At 38.3% G+C, this 23,641-nt stretch overlaps 3 protein-coding genes across 7 annotated transcripts in view; 1 reads left to right on the plus strand and 2 right to left on the minus strand.

Moving 5' to 3' along the window:
• The first annotated feature begins 1,325 nt into the window (after positions 1-1,325).
• On the plus strand, positions 1,326-16,213 carry LOC110845505 (synaptosomal-associated protein 25). Of its 4 annotated transcripts, none has more exons than XM_022091939.2 (9): positions 1,326-1,757; positions 4,036-4,147; positions 10,407-10,448; positions 10,546-10,712; positions 11,111-11,208; positions 11,282-11,309; positions 13,003-13,051; positions 13,239-13,334; positions 13,515-16,213. In XM_022091939.2, the coding sequence occupies exons 2-9, from the start codon at positions 4,064-4,066 to the stop codon at positions 13,575-13,577; spliced, it is 627 nt and encodes a 208-aa protein (XP_021947631.1). In that variant the 5' UTR covers positions 1,326-1,757; positions 4,036-4,063; the 3' UTR covers positions 13,578-16,213. The 4 variants fall into 4 exon arrangements, with proteins under 4 accessions (XP_021947631.1, XP_035705058.1, XP_035705059.1 ...); XM_035849165.1 differs by lacking the exon at positions 1,326-1,757 and adding an exon at positions 3,247-3,380; XM_035849166.1 differs by lacking the exon at positions 1,326-1,757 and adding an exon at positions 3,267-3,401.
• Positions 16,214-16,216: 3 nt separating this feature from the next.
• The window catches only part of LOC110845504, a 29,136-nt gene continuing 21,711 nt past the window's right edge, over positions 16,217-23,641 (minus strand). For both annotated transcript variants that reach the window (XM_022091938.2, XM_035849162.1), the window contains 14 exons: positions 22,353-22,550; positions 21,999-22,224; positions 21,790-21,927; positions 20,499-20,543; positions 20,134-20,309; positions 19,945-19,977; positions 19,787-19,857; positions 19,411-19,580; positions 18,898-18,936; positions 18,488-18,530; positions 18,180-18,327; positions 17,963-18,107; positions 17,574-17,864; positions 16,217-17,506 (listed from right to left, as the gene is read on the minus strand). In XM_022091938.2, coding sequence (XP_021947630.1) covers positions 17,442-17,506; positions 17,574-17,864; positions 17,963-18,107; positions 18,180-18,327; positions 18,488-18,530; positions 18,898-18,936; positions 19,411-19,580; positions 19,787-19,857; positions 19,945-19,977; positions 20,134-20,309; positions 20,499-20,543; positions 21,790-21,927; positions 21,999-22,224; positions 22,353-22,550 — 1,788 coding nt within the window. In that variant the 3' untranslated portion in view covers positions 16,217-17,441. The remainder of the gene's footprint in view (positions 17,507-17,573; positions 17,865-17,962; positions 18,108-18,179; positions 18,328-18,487; positions 18,531-18,897; positions 18,937-19,410; positions 19,581-19,786; positions 19,858-19,944; positions 19,978-20,133; positions 20,310-20,498; positions 20,544-21,789; positions 21,928-21,998; positions 22,225-22,352; positions 22,551-23,641) is intronic.
• LOC118434826 (MDS1 and EVI1 complex locus protein EVI1-B-like) lies at positions 20,550-21,776 on the minus strand. Its single transcript, XM_035849163.1, has one exon. The coding sequence runs from the start codon at positions 21,646-21,648 to the stop codon at positions 20,647-20,649; it is 1,002 nt and encodes a 333-aa protein (XP_035705056.1). The 5' UTR covers positions 21,649-21,776; the 3' UTR covers positions 20,550-20,646.

The following is a 23,641-nucleotide window of genomic DNA, read 5'->3' on the forward strand; positions in this document are numbered from 1 at the left end:
CCTTCATGGTCTAAAGTTCCTCTGGATCAATGTGGAATTTGGTCTTGATCCCACTTATTTGGTTTCTACGCTCTTGAGTGGTCTTACTCTTGAGTAGGATGTAAGGGATCAAAATAGCCAGAAGTAGTCTAAAGTAGTAGAAAGATTCACTATCCTTCAGGCTTTCCTTTGCACCCACGACGAGCACCGCTTTCCATTTCACAACCCATCTCAAGGTCTCCCAGGACATGTCCGAGCATTGTTCGCTTTATGGCTGAAACCTGTTTCTCGGAAGAAATTCATTTGCATCGTGTGGGGGTCTTATCAAATAAAGTCCGATTGGAAAAGTCAGTCGTATCAGAAAGACTATCAAGTTGTGACATAAAATGGGAACATGTTTGTCCTGGGTGTTATTCACAACGATACAGCCAATGGACAAGTTCGAGAGGTTCATAAAAAGTACACCTTTGAAGTTTTCCTATTTGTAATCCGTATAGTTCTAAACATGAGACGAATTTCGGAAATCCAATCCCCTAAAAATTCCCATCTAACCCCAACGTTAAAATGTAATCCTCGATTAGAGTGCATTAATGGTGTCAAGTCTCAAAGGGAATTTTGATGAAAAAGTGGTACTCATTCTGTACACGCTCCACGTCACACCACAAAATGCCGAGTGGCAGACGGGCATAAGGGGAAAGTAAAATAAAATAATTCTTGAGCATTTCCTCGACTCATCCACGTCTGCACGCCTTAGTCACACTGTTTCAGGGCGGTACCCTGATTTCCTCTCCCTATCCCTCCAACAGCCGAGCAGGAGGACGCAATGCAGATATTTTTGCAACTGCATGGCCCCAGTACTGTGATCTTCTTACTTACTGTGGAATGGAGAGAAAAAACACTCTGTTGTCAGTCCTGTTCAGAACAAGGCAGCACCAACTCCGATCCTGCCAAGTACCACAACCATCACTTCTTTCACTCCTCTCCTGACATTTCCTAACTCAATGTCACCACAAACGAGTTGATGCTATGCAGTTGTGCAAGAACATGTAAAATTGTTTTGCTAGTGTGTCCCCTGTGACCTGGAGGATAACAGTGCACTGGCAGCTTTCTAGGTGCAAGTGCTCTGTGCAGTTGTAGGCAGGGAGCAGATAAGCGTTGGATGATCCTTCCCAAGCCCAAAGTACGACGACGACCAGCACCACTATCCCTTCCGATGGAAGGTTTTGGGTTGTGGAGGAGAGAGTGGATCCTCTGGTGTAGGGCGACTTTGGCGAAGAAGAAGAGAGGAGGAGACCATCATGATGTTGGCCAAGCCATAAAACCCCGACTCGAGGAACGAAGCTTTCTCCCGTTCCCACTCGTCCTTTTATTACCAACTTGGCCAACTTGCTTGACTCTCGTTGACACCCTCACCAGTTTCGTCTCAGAACTCGCCCCCGTCGCTGCTTTGTTGTATTTACTCTTCCGTCAAGATTAATCTAATTGTCTTCTCGTTGTTCTGCACGTCTAATTACTTTTGCGAGTCACACAAGTCACACGCTCCTTGTTTTCCGGAAGTTCCGGTTAGCAGCTAGACCCCATATTTCCGATTGCTCCAACTCTCAGCCCCACTACTCACTCGAGAGGATAAAGTAGGATCAGCTCAGTTTGAAAGGACGAAAATTGTATTTTATAACGTTAAAATTAGTCGTGCAATGTGATATTGTGATATTTTGCACGAAATCCGAGTAAAGTGTTAAGGAGAAAGTTGCCAAAGTTATAGAATCACTGTTTTGGGGGTAAGTTGAGAAACAACTTTTCTAATTTTTCAAGAACGTGTGAATCTCTTTCTTCGCTTAAGAAAATTTGAGACGCAAAATAAAGTTGTTCAATTGGTCGGTTAGAACATATATAAATATTATAAAGTAGCAATAATTTATGTGTGTAGCACTTGTGGCATGTAACATATGCATGTCTACGAAGTATTTGGAACGTAAACAGATTGTGATCCCTAATTGTTTACATAACAGACGATGACTATGTAGATTACGTTTTATAAAAGTATCCACCTACATATTTCAACTTGTTCGGCATCATACTTATGATAAATTATTTTTTATTCTGTAAAAAAAAGTTTGTCGCTTATTTTCAGATATCTTGTTTATGCGATTCATTCAGAGACAACTACTTTTGTGCTATTTATTATTATGATCGATAAATTCTGAGCAATGCTAGGACAGACATTTAATATTTTTGTTGTGATTAGACGTTTCCTAAATATGTCGCGAACCACGGGTCGATATCAAAGCTCGAGTAAGTTTCTGCATGGTTCTTAAAAATGTTCAAGAGGTTATAAATACATGTTTATTTGAGAATGATTTTTTTAGAATTTATAATGTTCCATTAAACATTAACAAGTCTATAGGGGAAACTTTAATAAAATTAAAAGGGCTCTACCACGAAATAATATGTGCATAGAGGGAACTCATACTTATTTGCGACGTTATTACACTGTCGGAATAGAAAAAATCATGATTGGATCCATCTATTTTCATTTCAGGTTTATTATACGTGCTTGTGATGCTCTAGTTTATACAACTCTTCTTTCATAAATCCTTTGTTAAGAGGAATCCTTGTCTAGAGCTGGTCATTCCGCCATGGTAAATATCATCCAGAGCGTATATTCACCTTGTCATGTGAAACAAGGTCGTGTGAACTGCAGAAGTGAGACTTATTGATCTCATGATAAATGCCACACCATCAGCCATAACATCAAAGTGTACCAAACCACAACCTTGCACGCTGTCGAGATTTTCCAGAAATACGTTCTTGAATTGTGAGCTATCTAATGCACCACCGCCTTTACAAACACAAGTCCAGGAACAAGTCGGTTGAGCCGGCTTCATAGAATTAGAGGAAGAATTACTATGAACGTAACAGGACTCGTGTCGTGTAGTAATATTTCAGGTCGTGACTAACTCAAGATTGTATAAGGATGACTTGCATGCACTGTCGTAATTGCAGTTTGACTGACATTGGACTAGTCGCAAAATTGGAACATTTGGCTTTATCTTCGATCTCGCCCAATGTTCAGTAGACCACCAACCAGGAGTTCTTTATGTGACTGGTGCGGCGTTGTATGTATCATTCCTCCACCAAATGGAAATAGACATGCAATGCGATAATTCATTTATGGGGGAGCAGCTATTGGATTCATTTGTAAGCAGAAACAGCGTACAGGAGGCTTGTGGTTTTGAACCTAATTCTGGTGGGTTCGGTTAAGCCTGTGATTCCCATTAGAGAAACACGAATTAGTACGAGCATGATCCGAATTCCAATATATTCCTATTTCAAATTAGATTATAAAAATATTTGTGAACTAACAAGTCCGTCCGTGGGAGGCTACGTGTGCGAATTACAATGTTGAGTAACCTGTTGGAATAGTAAATTATTATTTCATAGTTTTCTTTCATGTACATACATTTGCCAAGAATCGAAACAGTCGACCAAGTTTATTTTTCAGTACAACACACTGCCAATAGATATAAAAACGGGAATCTTAACCATTCTTAGCTTGAGAATATCTGGATTAATCAATACATTTACCTAACCTCGCTAATCAGATATATTGAAATTACATGTTAACGAATCTAATTTTGTTGAGATGCATACTTGTACGAGTGTTCTACTTGATTTTAATTTATTCAACTTATTTTCTGTTGCGAAAACTTATATTTCGTAGACACACATACAAAATTTAGCAAAACAGTACTCTGGAATTTGCTAATCAAAAAGTTTTTCTATCTAATCGGATTATACATGAAAATTTACAATCAACATTGGAAAGTGGATATACTTACATTACATACTAACAAAATATATGTAGGAGTAACGACATTTGGAGGACTAACATAGTCTCAAGGTTGAGAAAACTTTGGAAGAAGAAGGATAGCGAATTTTATTGACGAACTTTCTTTTCCACTTTATAAATAAGTAGCCCCTTTCACTACCATTACCACGAGTACATGCCAACTTGGCACCAACCTAGTCTAACCCGTTTGTTTGATTTTCTTACAGATTTGCCAATTAAAGAGTCTGACTGAAAATGCCCCCTCCGCCACCCGAACCTGTAGCCCCTCGGTCAGAGTTGGAAGAACTCCAGCTCAGGGCAGACACCGTCACAGATGAGGTACTTCAACTTTCCTTGCTTTCTCTTTGTTTGTACAGCACAAAAGAAGAGTCCAGTTCTCGGCATGCGAGTTTTACTTCTTAAAAATATCCATGCCTTTAGGTAAACTATTATCTAAGGAACATTGTATGCTGATTGGTTTGTCAACATTTGGGGTTAAATATCCGACGAAATATTTTATATAGGTAGGTAGGTTGAGTTGGACATGCAGAAAGAAATGTACTGTCGATGATCGACGACATAAATAGTATTAAATGTTTAATTGGTGGTTGGTAGTAACGAATCCAAGTAAATCAATTCAAATTACGGTTCTCGAATTGGGTTAATATGTAATTATCTACATCCGCTTGTTTACATAAAGTGTGGAATAGAATACTTATGCAAGTGAGTCTATAATTTACAAAACTTTGAGAATAAAATAATTAAGACAGTGGGTGCACACGCGTGTGTTTCTCAATAATCATGCATGCTGTCTCAGTTATGTTACAAGCATTTTATTCCATTCGCATTCGTTCTATAATAGCTGCCCAACGCTAAATAAATAAAGGCAGAACTGCAAATATTCTTCTTTATGCATAAAGTGGGCCGATAATAGGGTATAAAAAATACCGTTCGGTCCGTCCGTCGGAGCACTATGCGGAATATGTACGACACTCGTAAAGTTGTTAGGATGTTAACCTTTTGATGTTTTTGTGTCCATTACTAGTGGACACACACAATCTATCTGGAGTTTTATGCATATTAGTTGAAGGATAACATCTCAAGCGGTGAAAGCACCCCGTAAGTCGAAAGCTACTAACAACGCTTTACTGACTAGTTTATAGAAATAGCTAAACAAACTAGATATATGCAATTTATAACGTTAGAAAAATAAACCACTATGCAATTGCATTAGGCAAATGTACATTTCAATATATCAAATCATTCACATCTATAGTTCCCAATTCCAGCTTATTAATCAACAATCCATTTAATCTAACGTCAGAAAGGATATTTTAGGAAATGTTTATATAGCTTAGCAATTTCAAGTCTTTTAGTTGTTCAATGTTGTGTAAGTATCAAAGGGTACGACGGTGCGTTAAAAAACTTTCTCCAGCCATTCTATGAAAGTTGTTTGATGTTGCATACATGCATTTGAAAATGCTCCTGCTTAATCATCGTACAAATATCCATCCGGACGTGGAAGGATTGATTAGAAAAGACATTTCGTTACTGTCATTGCCTTCATTTTTCAAAGTAATAACAAAAAAGCAGACAGTGGTGAAAGAAAATGGCCCACATATCTAAATATATGCATATACATGTGCATCCTTATAAGGAAATAAATACATGTATCTCAATATTTTAAAAGTGACACAAGATTCTCTCTACCCTCCACTGCAATGTATGCCTGCTCAAAAATAACAAAATATTCCTCGTATATGGTCTAGCATGTGGATAGAAACGTTCAGAATTGGTTGACACAGGATAAGCCTTCATGTGATTTGGGCCCTCATAAATAATCCGTTCCCATCATCATAGACTATGAATTTGGACTGTTGACTGTGTGCGAAGGCTGTTGTTGTGAAGGTTGATCTCACCAAAGGGAAAGTAAAAGTGCTTCCTCTTTGTTGCACGACAATGATCCCTCCACTTTTCCAATTCGGTTAGAGAGCTGGCTAACACCTTATTTGAGCCCTGTTGCCGACTCGATGCCTCAGGTTCATCCAAGTGGCTACATCCTCCCTCTTGCCCACGTACATGGACCGGATCTGCGCGAAAGGCTGGGCAAAAGCTGAGTCAAGGCTGCGAGGGCAGTTAAATGGACGGCGGCGAGAGCTGAGGAGGGGAGCTTGCGAGGTTGATAATAACAGATCTTGATGCCCTTTGGATATGTGGTAGGGTCCCATGAGTGTACTAAAACCCTGAAGTGGTTTGACTCCATGGCCACATTTGCGCCCGCCACACCCACTCAAAAATGCCCAAAAAACGCTTTCACTCGAGTTTTCACTCACTCAAATCCACGTCAAAAATCCAATTTTACTCGGATTTTGAAATTTCTTTCACCAATATACTCCCAGATAGTTGCTTTCTTCAATCCAATGTCAAACTCAATTTTGCTGATGATTATTTCGCAGACATAATTTGCGTTGTTGATTACTACAACAATGCTCATTCAGAATTTTAAATTTTAAAAATACTAAAAATTTCGAAAAAATTGAGTTTGATACTGGATGGAAGAAAGCAACTATCTGGGAGTATAATGGCGAAAGAAATTTCAAAATCCGAGTAAAATTGGATTTTTGGCGTGGATTTGAGTGAGTGAAAACTGGAGTGAAAGCGTTTTTTGAGCATTTTTGAGTGGGTGTGGCGGGCGCAAATGTGGCCATGGAGTCAAACCACTTCAGGGTTTTAGTACACTCATGAGACCCTATCACATATCCAAAGGGTATCAAGATCTGTTATTATCAACCTCGCAAGCTCCCCTCCTGAGTGAGAGCTCCACACAACATTATTATGGACAATGTGCCACTTTCTGCCACTCCTCTGCTTTCTCCACTCGCTCTTCTTTATGCCATTGTATCAGCAAAGCAATGTAGTCGGCCCTCGTTGTGCCCAGCAGATAGTCGTGCTCAAGCCCTGTTGCATTCTCCCCAATTTGTTCTTTCAGCCCGCAAGGAGAGTTTTGAACGGGTGGAGATAAAGACAACGACATTGAGAAGTTGGGTGCCTTGTCTGATTCGAAATTCAGTAACATGATACCAAGTCATTCCCCTTTTCCAGGCATACAGATGTATTTATGTGTAGCTTTGCAGGGCTACGTGATGTAGACGTTTCCATGTTATAGCCAGCAGTATCTCGTATGTGTGCCCCTTCCGTACTTGAGCGCTTTTTGAGATTCGAGCAGAAAAGTAATTTCTACTGAAAATACTAGATACATATATACGAGCATACGTGTGTGTACCAAGCAAATAAAAAATAACGTTCCCTGCATCATCCAGCTATGTCTGTACTGTGGAGCCACATGTTTCCTGAATTGTAAATGAGCCCACTGCAAGCAAACCGTATTTTTTGCACGAGCGAATAAAGCAAAAAACATGCAGACATTGGAGAAAGTGAATGAGAAAGGGAGAGAGAAGCCGACGCTGTAAACTTTGAGGAAGCGGGATTGCGATAGATTCCCGTGGGTCTATTCATATATTACTCATCCGTCTCCTCTCTCATGGTTAAATTTAAAATGTAGACTGTTCGCACAACGTTGGTATGTTGTTAGAAGTTCCATAAAATCAAATGGGAATTTTCACGGTGGCAAATGTTTAGAGCTTGAATGAATGAAGGACAGCATAAAATTGGGTTTGGTGAAGTAAAGCCACGTGGGAATCTATTCTATGATTCTTTGGAATGACATTCAAAGTCGGTTCATTCTAATGCTAAATAATCCCGTCTTTGTTAAGCTAAATTCTAAATTGTTCTCGCTTCTCATGCAAAGCAAAGCAGACTTGCAGGGGAGAAAACAAAAATTACAACAATGATATCTTCCTCCGCATGACTCCATTGTGACTGTAATAAGTAATAATTATAGTCTTTACACATATATATGTGCATCAGGGTCCATTTACTGTATCCTTGGAGAAATTCTAGACAAATTGTCTAGAATTTCTCCAAGGATACAGTAAATGGACCATCCATTTCTTTGCATGTATCTGGAATGGTTTGAACAGCTTGTACAGTTAGAAAAGTAGGTTGGATTCGACGTAACTCAATTGACGTGTTGAGGGTTGACATGTGTACCAATAAATTGGATGATTTCTATAATTTTAATTTTACGAAACTCATGGGACATATATGTATTATGCAAGAGGAAGCGTGGGTGGTTGGTCTACATTGACATCTCTCGTGATGTGTAAATATGAATATGTAAGGAATAAACCCTCCAAACGAATGTAAATAAGTAGCGTCAGAGCGATTCCAGTTTCTTTTAACGTTTCTCCTAATATGACCTCGTTCTAACGGTCATGAGGTCAAAAATATTAACGTCCTTGAAATCGCAGTCAAATTTTCTTTAAATTGACACCCCATATGACAATTAAGTATCTTTTGACCTTTGACCTCGTCGTCAAGGTCATAAGGTCAAAAATATTAACGTCTTTGAATTTGGGGTGGAATTTCCTTTAAAATGACACCCCATATGAAAATTATGTGTTTTCTGACCTCTGACCTCGTCGTCAAGGTCATAAGGTCAAACATATTGATATCGTTGAATTCATGGTGAAATTTCCTTTAAAATGACACCCCATATGAAAATTAAAGTTAAATTTAATCTGGACCACACCCCCTGGCGCAGTGGGGTGTGGTCCGATTGACCCCATTTTCGAACTCGACCGAGAACTAAAAATTAGGAACACAATGTCGAAAACGGGGTTTGATTATGTCGACTCGTTCTGGAGATATCCTGCTTACGGACGGACAGACGGACGGACGGACAAAACGATCACAATAAGTAGCTGACGCTACTTAGGGTGTGATTTTTAATGTTAAGACCACTATGATATTTTAAAAGCAGCTCAGTTCGTGGTTATTCAAATCGAATGATATTATGCATAGTGATGAGTGATATCACTACCAGTTTTGGTGGAAAGTTTGGGCTGAATAAGTTTGGAATTACCGGAGATATGGAGGAATGCATGAAAAGTAGGTGAGCCAAAATGATAAGACCACCTTCGAATTTTAATTCTCACTCGTTCCTCCTTTTGTTCGGACGGTACAACTAAACTAATTCCACGATGGGAAGGTGAAATCATTCAAGTACTGCAACTTGACGTCCAGGAAAAAACCGGAAGAGAGATTTCAAGACGTTTTTCCCAATTAAAAACGTTCATTCATCATTATATCAAACAAAGGGCAAATTACGGGACCAGAAAAATTGGTACGTGTCCAGAAGTCACATTGGACCTGAGAAACGGTAAATTGTGAAGTTTTCTAGCGTTGAATATCCATTAACCCGAGAAATAGTGCAAATTTCAAATGACAAAATTTCCATTAGCACATTTCGACGCGTTTTATGGAACTTTCCTTGCCTTAAGTGGTACAAATAGGTCGGTCAGCCACCACCAGCGAATATACATAAGAGGGCGAGACCTGAATTTGCTCGATAACATACTTCTTCGGACAGACAGTTGCATAAGGATTGGCACAATTCATAATAAACCATCGCCGATCAGCTACTTTAATTTTGTACATTATTATAAGAATGCAGAGTAGCATAGACGTGCTACTAACGGTTTAAAAATTGGTATTAAGTTTTTGTAACACTTTTCCATCTGTCGATGCTTGAAATATGGAGGTTCTTATTGCAGATCGTGCCATTAAAACTTATACCGGGCCGGTCCGGCAAAATTTCATTTTAATTTACCCGTGCAAATGACCTTACGTCCCCCTGTGTCCCAGGAAATATGTTATCGAGCAAATTCAGGTCTCGCCCTCTTATGTATATTCGCTGGTGGTGGCTGACCGACCTATTTGTACCACTTAAGGCAAGGAAAGTTCCATAAAACGCGTCGAAATGTGCTAATGGAAATTTTGTCATTTGAAATTTGCACTATTTCTCGGGTTAATGGATATTCAACGCTAGAAAACTTCACAATTTACCGTTTCTCAGGTCCAATGTGACTTCTGGACACGTACCAATTTTTCTGGTCCCGTAATTTGCCCTTTGTTTGATATAATGATGAATGAACGTTTTTAATTGGGAAAAACGTCTTGAAATCTCTCTTCCGGTTTTTTCCTGGACGTCAAGTTGCAGTACTTGAATGATTTCACCTTCCCATCGTGGAATTAGTTTAGTTGTACCGTCCGAACAAAAGGAGGAACGAGTGAGAATTAAAATTCGAAGGTGGTCTTATCATTTTGGCTCACCTACTTTTCATGCATTCCTCCATATCTCCGGTAATTCCAAACTTATTCAGCCCAAACTTTCCACCAAAACTGGTAGTGATATCACTCATCACTATGCATAATATCATTCGATTTGAATAACCACGAACTGAGCTGCTTTTAAAATATCATAGTGGTCTTAACATTAAAAATCACACCCTAATAATGTACTGCGGTAAGCTACCTGGAAATGATAAAGTAGACACTTTGCAGTTTCATATATGCAGTTGGACGGGTCGAAATTGTGTGATGTTCATCTTCACGACGAGAATTTTGTGATATTTTTCCTGTGCCCATAGCCCATTTTAACTGTGTGAAGTCACGTGTGTTTTGACTTATCTTTCAGTCCCTCTCGAGTACAAGGCGGATGCGAGCGCTGTGTGATGAAGTACGTGACTTGTTTTATTTCTCTGGAATCCTTTCGTATAATTGGACGGCGCATTTTATGGGATTTATCAAAGTCATTATTTCTATTTACTTTCTAGGCGAAGGAAGCCGGAATTCGAACCCTCGTGGCGTTGGACGATCAGGGCGAACAACTCGATCATATCGAGTCAGGAATGGTTCAAATAAACGAAGATATGAGAGAGGCAGAGAAGAATTTGCAGGGAATGGAAAAATGCTGTGGAATTTGCGTACTCCCGTGCCACAAGTATGTCACGAAGGATAATATTATAAGAACGGGTGCATTTTCGCCATTTTATTGAATTCCCAAAATTTATCCATTCAATTCGTCCCATTCTTTCTCCGTCTGCCCAGATGGAGAAAGAAAGTTTGGAAAATAATGGAATGTCAGTCGCGGTGGTGGCCGCTATTTTTCGCTTTCTCCCTCATGCACTAGTCTCGTCTGGCTAAAAGGGACAAGTGCTAAAACTTGACTCCATTACTTTAAGAGATTTGAACATCTCAGGCTCTATTTTCCTTTTTATACGTACGTATCTTCCCATTTTGACAATTCTCAAAGTGCAATTTGCAATTCGTATGGGTTTGCATCACTCCAGTGAAGTCTATGTGATAATTTTTTTTTAATCAATACTATTATTTTTATAGATCCAATGAATTTAAAGAGGATGCGGGGACCTGGAAAGGAAATGATGATGGGAAAGTTGGAAATGGAGCGCCTAGTCAAAGGGTTGACGCTAACGGTGGTAATTAACAATAGTTAAACTCCTCATCTATCCTTGTAACGTACTCAATTTTTTCACTTTCATTTGTTCATAGTTCCTGCGTATGGAGGCTACGTTGCAAAGTAAGTTAGACTCGTGTCTTGCTGTTTCGTCACATAATAAGTAGAACTTGGTAGTACACACATGTCATTGTCCCAAATACGGGAAGTTGCATGCTAGCTTAATATTGTGTTTGATGCTAGATTGACATGATATCCGATTATAATTATTTTAATTTTGTTGGCGTGCATGTAGTTGGTCGACCAGACTGCAGTTTTTAGTTTCATGGTCACAATGTTTAATTGATGGGATGATTTGTATATGTAATCGAAATATACATCCGCGCATGTTAAAAAAGTAATTTGAAGTTATGTAGGTCACCATTCATTTTGTCACTTCTAGGAAATGCAACATGTCGCTCTTCTTGCATTTTGGTGTATCTTTCACATTCGACATTTTGTTCACTTGGATATGCACCTGGAATAAAACAGCTTTTCAGGAATGTTGTAATAAGCCTGCGGGCATTAGTTGGTTGGTGGTAAGCTTAATCAACGATGATAATTTGTAAGCCCTGCTTCTGGGTTACTTTTCTCTCCAATGTCGGTTGTTGATGCCAATTTTCCAACGCTAGACTGAAGGCCTGACCGGAACCTATGTTTTTTAATGCTAACGATGCATCTTTGTAACATTGAAAGAAAAGTTTATCTTTTTCACGAGCTTAATGAGTATTCGAATAAACATGTGGTGTTGCTTCATATGATTAGCAGTACATGTGTACATATGTACATTCAATGAACAGCCCACCGTTCATCATAAGCAAGCAAAGAAGTGAATTCGAATAAATTACAGCATAATGCATATTAACAATATGGAAACTACTCACACAGTCTCACTCGGTGTGTATTTTTTCACGTCTGTCGAGTGGCAAATCCCTGAACCTCCAGAGAGAGAGACGAGAAAAGAAAGTACGAACACGTATCTCTAACACAACTATTTAAATATTCATAACTTAAATATGTAATATTGAACTCTAGTTTAAACAGCGAAATAAAAGCACGTGGTATTCCACACGACGTGACACATGGAGAGCAAAATGTTCCTGTCAGTTCCTTGATAAGAACGACCGGATAAAATTATTCGCCTGACTGAACGAGACATTCAGTTGCGAGAGTTCTCCAGACAAAATCGAAATATGTATTTCAGTGTTTGAAGTGAAATATTGAACTGAGGAGTAGCACCAAGGACAATAAACAAACGAACAATAAATGTTTTTTAATGAAACTATATTGTAGTTCCACCATGAAACTGTAAGGTTGCTTGCTTTTTAGCTTCGCTGCAATGTTTTAAGCTCAAGCCAGTAAAACAAAAGAGTCTGGAAAATGCAAATAATTTCTTTTCTTTTGTTTCACAAAAAGAAGGGCAGAAATGAATCGATAAAGCACTTACTACAGCGTTTCATAATAATCACAAAGAATACTAAACGTTCCTGTTTTATAATTTAGGTATAAACAAAGTGAACGAATTTAAGCAGAACTCGTTGTTGGCTTTAACTTATACACCCAGTTGTGCACATATCAGAAGTATAAACTATAGCTCAGTATATTTAGTGTCGGGCATGACAAATGCATTTTCCACTCTTTTCTTGCTTTCTTTTTTCTTTCTGGTTAGCTTTCTCCTGCACTTTGTGAAGACGAGCATCACAAGAGCATAAATGTGCCATGAACGAAATGAAGCAATGGTGGAAAATGTGACAGTTTTCTCTTTGGTCGTTTGCAGGATTACCAACGATGCGAGAGAAGATGAGATGGAGAGCAACATGGAAGAGGTAGAGAGTTCACTTTATACATACATAAGTACATATTAAATAAGTTTCGTCTCATATGGAAGAAAATTGTTAGATTGATAGGTTATCTACGTAATTTTTACTATAATTCTCAAGTCTAGACGAAGAGAAAGTTTTCTCAAAAACTACTTTTCCTACAATGCCTTTAATAACTGAGACCTTTTTCCAGGTGTCCATTATGGTGGGGAACTTGAGAAACATGGCCGTGGATATGGGGAGTGAAATCGGAAATCAGAATAATCAAATTGATCGCATCAATCTGATGGTAATTAATTAAATGATTAATTCGAAAATAACTAGTTTAACTTTTCCTTAACAATTTATTAGCAGTAGTCAGTTACTCGTTTTCGTGTCAAAGTTTGCCAACTTTAAACACGAAGGAGGCTGCGTATTTACTCGAGATTTTTAAATAGTGACTGTACATACGTCTGAACTTTATTTTTAGGCTGCGTCGAACGAAGTCAGAATATCAATGGCGAACGAGAGGGCAAATAAGCTGTTGAAGTAAGGAGGAGCTGAAATGAAGAAAATGGGAGGACGAAGCATCCAACTTTCCCCAAAGAGATTTGTCCCGTGGCTGATAGCTAAGTGTGATGAAGATTATCTAATTAAGTTTGACTATTTATTAACACGAACGAACGAGCAGATGGTTCCCAATTACTTATGTTTCTTCCACGTATAGGCAGGCCTCACTGAAATAGATTAGCCCTTACTTCCTTCCCTGTGTATGAGAACGACTAAATGCACAAGTTTTTGGGTTCTCCTAATTTATTGTCTGGTTGAAATGTTGAGTTTGTGTCGTCGTATCAATAATGATAAGTGTTTAAGTATGAAAATAAGCATATATTTACATAGAGGTACGATGTCAAGTGTGAGATGAACGCAACCTCGTGATCTATTTTAATATAGGTATTTTTTCTTGGATCCTTCCCCGCATTCCCGATTTATATGAAATTGCACCTGATTCCCCACCTACAAAAGTACATACAAGAGTGTCAAATGCTTAAGTCAGAGGGTTTTGTATATAGAAAGAAAGCAAGAAAGACGAGAAGTTCGCACATAATCCTTGCAACTGTTGAAAGTAGGCAAAACCTGATGCATCAAGTATTCAAGTGAAAGACGGCTTATTATTCGACATGCAATGCTGCTTCCCCAAAGTACTCCTTCCTCTTCAACTAAAATTTACCTCACGAATGACAAAGTATCTCAGCTCAGGCTACACATGAATTTTGACTCTAATTGACATTATCTTAATACCTGCAATCTACACTCATCTTGTTCTCATGTAAATGATACTGACAAACCGAGTCTTGTTTTATCCGTCTTGCGTTATGCACTCCATAATTTAATAATTTGATACATACTTTGGTACCTTAAACTTGAACCTTGTCCTTCAGGAGAATGGAATGAAAAAGACGACAAAAGTCAGTGTGATACCCACGAACATAAGTATTTATGTACATGTTATGCAGACGTGTTTATTTATTCAAGCAATATAAAGTTACAATCGTGTGCTTACTGTGATTTATACTATTTATGTTGTACTACAACACATTCACACAACAGAGAAATATGCACGGGTAGAGAGAAAATTCAAGTACTCAAAACCGACGTGGTTGTCAACTGCACACACTATTTTGTGGGTAAAAGCATCCTGGCGTGGGCGTCATTATTATTGATGCCTACGTGTATACGTGCGTTGTGTGATATGTTTTTGTGTTCTGCACCACCGCTACCAAATTATGAGCTGATTTTGTACTTTGAAGCACAAAACAATCTTGGTGAACCTTGTTTGCTCAGTCGTTTGAGTTTATTGTCGATGGTGTCTGTCTGTCATTGTCCTTTCCCCATTGAATTATTAGACGACTGTGCTTCTCAACCACTCCCGGTTTCCCTGAGCTTTAAAACATATACAAAGTGTGAGGGTATTAAAGCAATGATGTGACTGTCAGTGAATTTATGACGAATATTGGTATTAACGACGCCCTCGGCTACTACATAAATGCATATGTACATACTTGTTCATTGTTGCCACTACACCTTCCCACTTTGTGATCTCCCAGTATTATGACTCTTGGTATGATGCGACGATGTTAATGATGTACAAAATTAAGGCTGCTACTCTTGCTTGTCTGCGTCCTGTTGTGTGTTCCTGGATCATCTATTGAAGTGATAAAATACATTTAATCTTATAACTACATATTTATCATCGGCTCTTTCATGTCATCGCTTTCTCTGTGCCTGACGCATTTCTATTTGGTTGACACTCACGGTACGTGTATCTGTCAAAAGTTTAATTACTCTTTAGTTCTGCTTACGCTGACAAATTGCGAATTAAATACTTCACAAATTGTCCTAGTGCTCCTTGACTAAAAGTCAAGTTGACTTGTTCAAAGAAATTCAAAAGTCTGCTGCTTAACCCAAATCAGAAATACACAAATCTTATTTTTCCCTACTGTGTAAGAATCAAAACTAAAAATCAAAACGATTGAATTGAATTAAGTATTCCTGTTTAAGGAATTTGGCAATCAGGATGAACAAATGTGCAACGTAACATACATATGATGAACATATTCCAAAACTGAAATCAAACTGTAAACAGAATCATGGTTATAAAATAACTGAATCTGAACATCATCATTAATTTAATCAAAATTCAAAATTTTAACGGAAAAGTAGGACACAAGGAGTGGTCGATTATAGTAAATGTTACATGTAAATGTATTTAAAAACACAATTACTCTTTCCGCTTTATAAAAAACATGCATTTATTCTGCTCGTAATTAGTCGTAGACCATATCAATGTGAGCTATCCTAGCTTAGAATCAATGTGCTAAACTTTCACACACCCTTCTAGCATATCCATGCAGTGTGCAACTAGATGAAGAAATATATATATGTAGATGGAGAAATCTGTATAACGTGGCATAATTAATTTTGCTAAAAGTGTTGAACAAAGTTAACTGCTACAGCTGTATTTTATTCTACAAATTGTTATGCTTCAATGTAAAGTGTTAATGCACATTCCTAAATATGAACTAAGTAATTATTTGTGTACTCTAATTACTGCAAATATTTGTTATAGATGATTAAATTGATATTAATTATTGCCAGCCAGTGAATAAAACATTCTTCTACGTTTAACTCTTATGTTTTCCTTCGTCTTTTATTGCATACGGAGTCATAATAAGTTAATAACAGTACAAAAATGCTAACATACTTAGTAATAGTAGTAACAAATACAAGTTAATTAAATGTTTCACAGTATGCGTTCTTTGGATCATGGTGTTTTATTATTAGGCACCACACCACGATAAAAAGTCGTCACTTTGTAGTAGCCCAATAATCATTCTGTATGTTTGTAGATAAATACTTGTGTTTTTCAGTCAACTGTTTTGTAAATTGTTTTTACACTTTTTTTAGTGGCAGTCGAAGTCTAGCTAGTCAGGATAAAAAACCAAAACAACAGGTATTGATTCCGGTCTCGGTCTAAATTATACATGTCAAAAATTAAAGCTGCTTCCTTTCCAGTCTACCCCGTAATTTGGTAACTCCCACTCATTCAGTTAATACTAACAATAAATAATAAATAAATACATGCACCAAACCGATCAACAAATCCTAGAACTATTGGTGGTAGATCACCCACCTCTCGCTTTGGTGAACTATAATAATAACTACAATACCCCATGATTATTAATCCAGAGACCCATGTTAACGGGAAACCCACTATTTGCTGGGAATTCACCAACTTTCACTTCATCAGGTACATTGAGTAGGTACGTGTGACTCTGCATGCTCGTTCCGGCCCACCCTTTACGGACGAGGCACATGAACATTTCAGCAGCACATTAATCTAACTAATAACTACGTAATGATAAGTGTGACCCAATAAATAAGTAAACTACCCAACACCAACTACATACATACTTGAATAACAACAAAAGTTAGCACATTACTTAAATTTCAGCAGACTCACTGTCTTGATTTACGTATAAAGTTAGGTGGGTTTCCAATAAAATTTAAAGTTAAATGAGTAATTTTGCAGGTAGCTTGTTAGTATCGCCCATATACAAGTAAGTATTTATGTGTAGTTTTTCATGAAATATTCTAATCTACATTGTTCATTACTGTCTTTGTACAGATTCTTCTTTTCGGTCGCTGTCCTGTGTTTTCTTTATAAATAGTTATCACTAAAAGAGTGAGAGTCATTGTAAGTTAACATAAATTAAACTCACTCTCCTTCCACAGATCAAATGAGATTAGTATAAACCCCCCAAATCGTATGTATGTATGTAATTCATATAAATGGCCCACAAAATTTCCAATGAATAGATCTACGTCCTAAGATTTAGCTTAGAGAGAAACGTCATTATTGAATTATGTGCTTGTGGTGACTATGACCCATTGAAGAACTTCTCCAGGGGCGACTTTTGGCTGAAAAAAAGGACGAGTGATTAGAAAAATTTTAATGTAATTAAGAGGCAATAATTGTAATGCTTACCCATGAAGCAGACGGCGGATGCGATGTAGAGGAGGAGAAGCATTCCGCAGACGACGGACAGAACGAGGACAGAGTTTCTGGTGGGACAAGAACTTTCTCCTCCTTCGTACTCTCGTTCGTAGTTGGGTCCGAAGGCCTCTCGGTTGTGACTGTGGGAGGATCGACGGTTGTGGTTGTAATTGTTATTATTGCTGCTGCTGAAGGTGGGGTTGGGCTCGATGTAGTTGGAGTCCAGGGGATCGTTGGGCATGGAGTACTTTGGAACGTTGCTGGGAAGTTCTTCATTGAAGTCTGTGCAAATATTAATGATTTGCCGTTAGTTAATTAAGTACGCGTCATACTTACTCTTCTGTCAATATTATATTAATAAATGAAATGTCGCAACTGACCAAGTACTAGAATTTCTTGGCTCAGGGTCAAATCTGCATTGGTGGCATTGGGACCAGCAATGGCGTTGCTCCTGTCTTCGTCAATGGCACGGCGTTTCCTTCTGCCATAAGAGTCAAACTTCTCTCGATTATAGGTACACTCGGCCTGAAAAGAAATATTGGGCGTTGCATTTCTAGCGTGACTGGGGCAATGTAAAATTTTCAGAAATATACTTACTGCAGGACATGGTCCCAAACAGTATTTGACGTTGCATTGGAAAATGACTCCATAACTTTCAGTGAATCGAAAAGCCTCGTATTCCGCAATGAGTTGAGATTGACCAGACTGGGAAAATTTCGGGAAAATTGTTGGTTCAACGGGGCATCTGGCGAAAACAAAAAGACGTTTTTATTGTTATATGTAGTCACGATTTTTTTATAACTAATCATTTTTCATTCAGACAAATTATCAGCATTTGACACGCAGTTGGTGAGAAAATGGCAGGTTCATCAAGATATTAATTGACACCAAAAGCTTTAGCTTACCCATCATCGTCAATGATGTTAAATGTGGATCGTGAGTCCTTGGCTGCGAAACATAGAAATGCGAAATGTTAACTTAAAGTACAATTTAGAATTGGTGAAAATCATGCAATCGAAATGAGCAATAGCAAATCGATGCATTAACATTGAGACCGTTGCTAATACATATGGCATCAACACATCGATATTAGGCGATAAAAACGGAAAATGAATTAATAAGCACGTAGGAGACTGTCTAATGTTTTTTTCAAAAGGCTGCTCGTATGATTTTTAGTGAATAAGACAAAGTATACTTTTATGCACATGCATAATTAACATTTTTGATGGAACTCGCCATCTGAGCATTAGTGAACATGGGGGCACCATCGGTCTCAATGTACTTACTTATTAATGTAAATAACTTGGTAGCTTACCCATTGCAATGCAGCTTCGTGCAAATATTCCATAAGGAGCTAGATAAAGGAAATAAAAAAAATAAAAAAAAATAAAAAAAATAAAAAATTAAAATTTAGAGCATGAAAGATCACAACAATAATGAAGAATAATTAATCCCGACCGAAATCGTGATCTCATTCAGTGCTTGCTTGTTACGTTACCAAACAATATGGCACTTCAGGTGCATTTTAACCTCTTCACATGCACGAATTGAGAGCTACTTCCCATCAGACAGACAAAGATGACGTACTCTTTGAATATTGAGCAAAAATGATTCAATCTGGGCTACTAAATAGACTGACGGGATATCATCACCATCTCGGAATTGCTAATGGGTTGTAATAGATCGTTCACTAAATTGGTTTAAAATTTGAAACGAAAAGTAGGCCTCATAAAAAGCCAAAATTGAGGTTTAGTTCACATGACGGTGCATGGAGTGAGCAAGGCTGAGAAAACATGAGTTTATTATGGAGCAGAGAAAAAGGACCAACTATTGTTTGGGATTTCGATGAGAAAGGTGAGACGATCTCCAATTCGCACGGTTTCCACTTCTTTCCCGAAAGCGTCCTGAATCCTGATCTTTGGTGGAGGAGCTTCTGGGGCGGATGTAATCGAAATTGTGTCGGGATCACGAATCGGCATCATTCCGAACGTTATGTTTCTAAAAAACCAGAAATATATTCGTAAGAAGACCATAATAATACATAGGTTGAAGGCAAAGTCAGGGGTGAGACGATACAGTTGAGTTCGTCACAACCCGTTACGGAAATCGTTCTACTGGTCTCGTTAGCAAGGAACAATGCAACCGCCAGGAAAGTCGTGGTTGATAATCATGAGGCAAAATTGAGTTCTTGCCATTTTTCTTACCGGGAGCTAATATCGTATGTGCACTTGACTTTGTAGATTTTGTCAGCCTTTGTCATTACCACAGAATGATGCTGCAAAGTTGCAAAGAAACATCGGGTTAGAAGAATTATTTCACAATAAATGAAAAACGGTTAAGTGTAAACACAAATAATACTCACTTGCAGAACAACCGTGTTCGTGTAAACTCCACCCTGCAACAAAAATAAAGAGAGTTGACCAACCTTGCGTATACATATGCGAATTTTATATGCATGTCCAAATAAAGGAGCACAAAGCCCCGTTTCTACTGTCAACTTCAGCATTATTTTTTTAGAATAGCACTAATTTTGTTTTTTTTCTCATCATACCACAGATTGAGTGTTGCAGTCTTGTCCAGAGAGACTAAGATCTAGTCTAAAGACGTCGGAATCGATGACATCAACGTTGCAAGTTTCTGAGCGTCCCAATGCATATACTCGCCCATTGAATGGCTTGTTTGTTCTCACTTGAACAGCGATTCTGGTATCCTTGCACTGAACTTGGACTGCGAAAGAGTGATGAGAAAAAAACACCATTATCATTTATGACCATTATTCCTTGAGTGCGCAGTGTATTTGGTCTAGAGTACAATATATCGAAGAGAAAATTTCAAGTGATGGGAACAACCATGCACTTTCTTTATTTCATTACTGATGGAGTGATCACTGTGGGCAAGCTGGATAGAGGTGATTACCGTCGTAGCATGTTCCAGTATAATCGCAATCCGCATCTTCTTTGTCTGTAAATGGTGAAAAAAAATGAAATTAGACACTACATGTCCAAAGAGGTGTAGTATAGTAGTACAAAAATAGTTCATGAGGTGTAGTACATAAAATTACTCTTTAATGTTGGGTTTGTAAATGGAATTTCAATGATTTTGCAGTTGTGAAAGGTTTTCCGCATACTGTACACCGAAGTTGTGTGGAATGCTTCAAAGTGTGTCTTCCTAAAACTTGTCGAGAATAAGACGTAAATGTGCACTGCGGACATTTGATTAGTTTGGCCAGATGTATTTTCCGTAAATGTTGATTCAAATTATTATTCAGTTCAAACGAAGATCCACATAAATGACAAACATATACTACTGGTCTGACATCCTCTCTTTGTTTTTTAGATTTTGGAGTTACACGGGTATGAGCCGGCTGGGTTATCAATTGTTGTAGAGACTGACGTGTACAATCAACTTGGCGATAAAAATGACACGTAGACTTAAGATTGTCAAATACTTTATGTAATGTACCATTAAATTGAATCGTGAAAACGTCCGTATCATATAGTTCTAATATAACTTCTTCCACATTACCAGGGCTTCCCCAGTGCTTTGCATAGCTCCCAACTTCAGTATTCCTAGTTTTATGAAAAAGTGGACGATATTTGGATGGAGTGTCTCTGTTCACCAGATATTGATATTTTATTAGTCTTGACACTAGATACGACCACGCTTCTGCGGCATTTGCTGCTGCGTGACATCCGCACCCAACTAATTCAGTGAATTCGATTTCAAAGAGAAGTAGAAATCTTTCGGCACAATTGTCTGTGTGATACGTATAGTCTTCCGTTCCGTCGTCAACTTTCTTATATGTAGTACACACTGCTGCCTGATCACAAAGAGTTGTCAGTTTTAACTGGAGATCTTCTATATTTGTCTTAACTAACCAAATTTGCCCCTTATAACTTCTCAGTTCGTTAAACTTAAAAACTTCACTTGCCATTAATTCTTTAGCTAATCTTTGCCTTCTTTCCTCACTGCTTTCAACTGGCTTTTTAACTGCTGGTTCTGTGTTGGACTTATGACCTGGTCTCTTATGACCCAATGTAGATGCTTGAGATTTGTTTGTGTACATCTTTAATCCCCTTTTCCATGGCTCACACTTAGGATTAGACCACCTGCTGCTCCCTTACTCGAAGTTGAACTGACTGGAGCAACCCATACACGTGCTCCACTATAGTGGAGCAGAAACTTGTAAACAAATATGTGTCCTCACCAAAGTCTTGGACGGGTTTGAAGGTTCCTGGATTCGGCTCCATTTCCAGAGGAAGCGGATCTCCTACCTTGTTCGTGGACTCATCACACTGATTCTCCTGATATTGACCGATGGGAGTGCCATTATCCAAAAGTGGTCCTGAAAGTTTAAGAGGGTTTAAAAATGGGTTAGATATTGGGAGACGAGTGGGCTCATAAGCTGCCTCTTACTCTCTGTGTTGAGATAAGTGGCTGGTCCATCAGGAAGAGTGTGATGATCCATATGGTAAAGTTGGCAATTGTAGCTCCCAGTAGGCACGGACGCCTTGAAGAGGAAAGAGCGGCACAAAAATTCGTCCTCTACTTCACAAGCTCTTTTACACCCAGCCAGACCAGAAACCTGCATTTCCTTATCGACATAGTAGTGGAGACCAACATAGTGAGATACTCGATCGATCTGTAAGAAAGTAGCAAAAATAGGTTGAGTATGACTAGTTATGATATTGATGGAACATTCATTCACAGGCGTAGGCGTGATATTAAGTCTCATCTATTCTCATATCTAATTAAATTTGTTGGACTTACGGGGACTCCAAGCTTGGGTTCGGAAAACGTCTTTTTCGACTTGCACGTAGTGTTTCCCTGAAGGCACAAATTCTCAAAATAGTCAACTCCAGTGGCATCTACGAATGAAGATTCTGGTGCGGTTCGACGATCCTCCTCTGATAAGTGGCATTGAAGAGTGACGTAGTTGTACTCGGCGGATCGGCATGTAAATCGGCGCTGGAAAATAATCACAAGCAAATTCATGTAGCAAATGATGAATTGATCACAAATTCGTTAATATAAAACTAACAAGAAAGCAACGCAAACATTTGTATATTTTTAGTCCAGAATTTCCTCGATGATGGACGTGCTTGGGCGTGAGAATATGAGAAAGAAAGGATGAGTGAAGTTGTGAAACTTTTATCTTTTGTACTCTTAATGGAATTAGACCTTTGCTGGCCTAACTCTCCGATTAGGCTCATTTATCACCATGTCCAATCCCCATCTTTTATCCATTTGTTAACTGTCACCTCCGTTATTCCTTGCATTAGATGATGGAAAGTACAAACACAAGCTATTCTGAGTGAAAGTTGTGATATGGATGCCTTCCAATATTTAAGTAGTTTCCACATACAACCGGACGAATCATTCATTTTTTATTTGAACATGTATGCATACTTTATGTAAAAACTAAACTTAAACCGTAGAGTAAATTGCGTTGTAAAATATAGAAAATTCCCCTGGGAAGCAAAAACGTTTATCAGACCCAGGAAACAGAAAGTGGTCAGTTTGCCAAAGTCCTGTTGCTGTGTCCTGCGGTGGTAGATACTTTTTCCCCGTTTTCAATAATTTAAAGCCCATAATTTGCGCTTGGATTTGTCTACATACAAATTCTCTCAAAATTTCATGTGCATTTGCATGTTGCATAAACCCCTGAAACTAATTGCATCTAATGCAATAAGCGAGAACTTGTAAAACGAATCGGTAATTTCTCTCTGGCTTGTTGTATTCTTTTGGGAAAATAAGAGTGTACTTCCTGTATGATTCCGCATAGTTGCCGTTAAATACTAAATGACAACAATTCAAGGAGCTCGGGTATCATTTGCGTAGAAAAAAGACAACGCAACTCGGTAATTCTCAAATCTGTCGTTTCTTGCATGGAGGGAGTCCCAAGTGTGGAGAAAGAATTTAGCACGTCCATTGAAACTATATGACAATGACCACAGGAATAATTCGAAAATGATGATTTGATGATGTAAGTTGTTGGATGGATGAAGTAACCATTTGAATGTTGGAGTTCGGCTCATCTCTAGAAACTCATCATTTTT

This window comes from Folsomia candida, unplaced genomic scaffold (assembly GCF_002217175.1).
Source record: "Folsomia candida strain VU population unplaced genomic scaffold, ASM221717v1 Fcan01_Sc003, whole genome shotgun sequence".
NCBI lineage: Eukaryota > Metazoa > Arthropoda > Collembola > Entomobryomorpha > Isotomidae > Folsomia > Folsomia candida.

Bases quoted from the DNA above. Each gene is read 5' to 3' on its own strand.
- LOC110845505 (XM_022091939.2), top strand. From the start codon at position 4,064: ATGCCCCCTCCGCCACCCGAACCTGTAGCCCCTCGGTCAGAGTTGGAA. The intron at 10,713-11,110 runs GTATGTCACGAA...TTATTTTTATAG, and splicing joins TGCGTACTCCCGTGCCACAA to ATCCAATGAATTTAAAGAGG. The intron at 13,335-13,514 runs GTAATTAATTAA...CTTTATTTTTAG, and splicing joins TTGATCGCATCAATCTGATG to GCTGCGTCGAACGAAGTCAG.
- LOC118434826 (XM_035849163.1), bottom strand. From the start codon at position 21,648: ATGTACACAAACAAATCTCAAGCATCTACATTGGGTCATAAGAGACCA.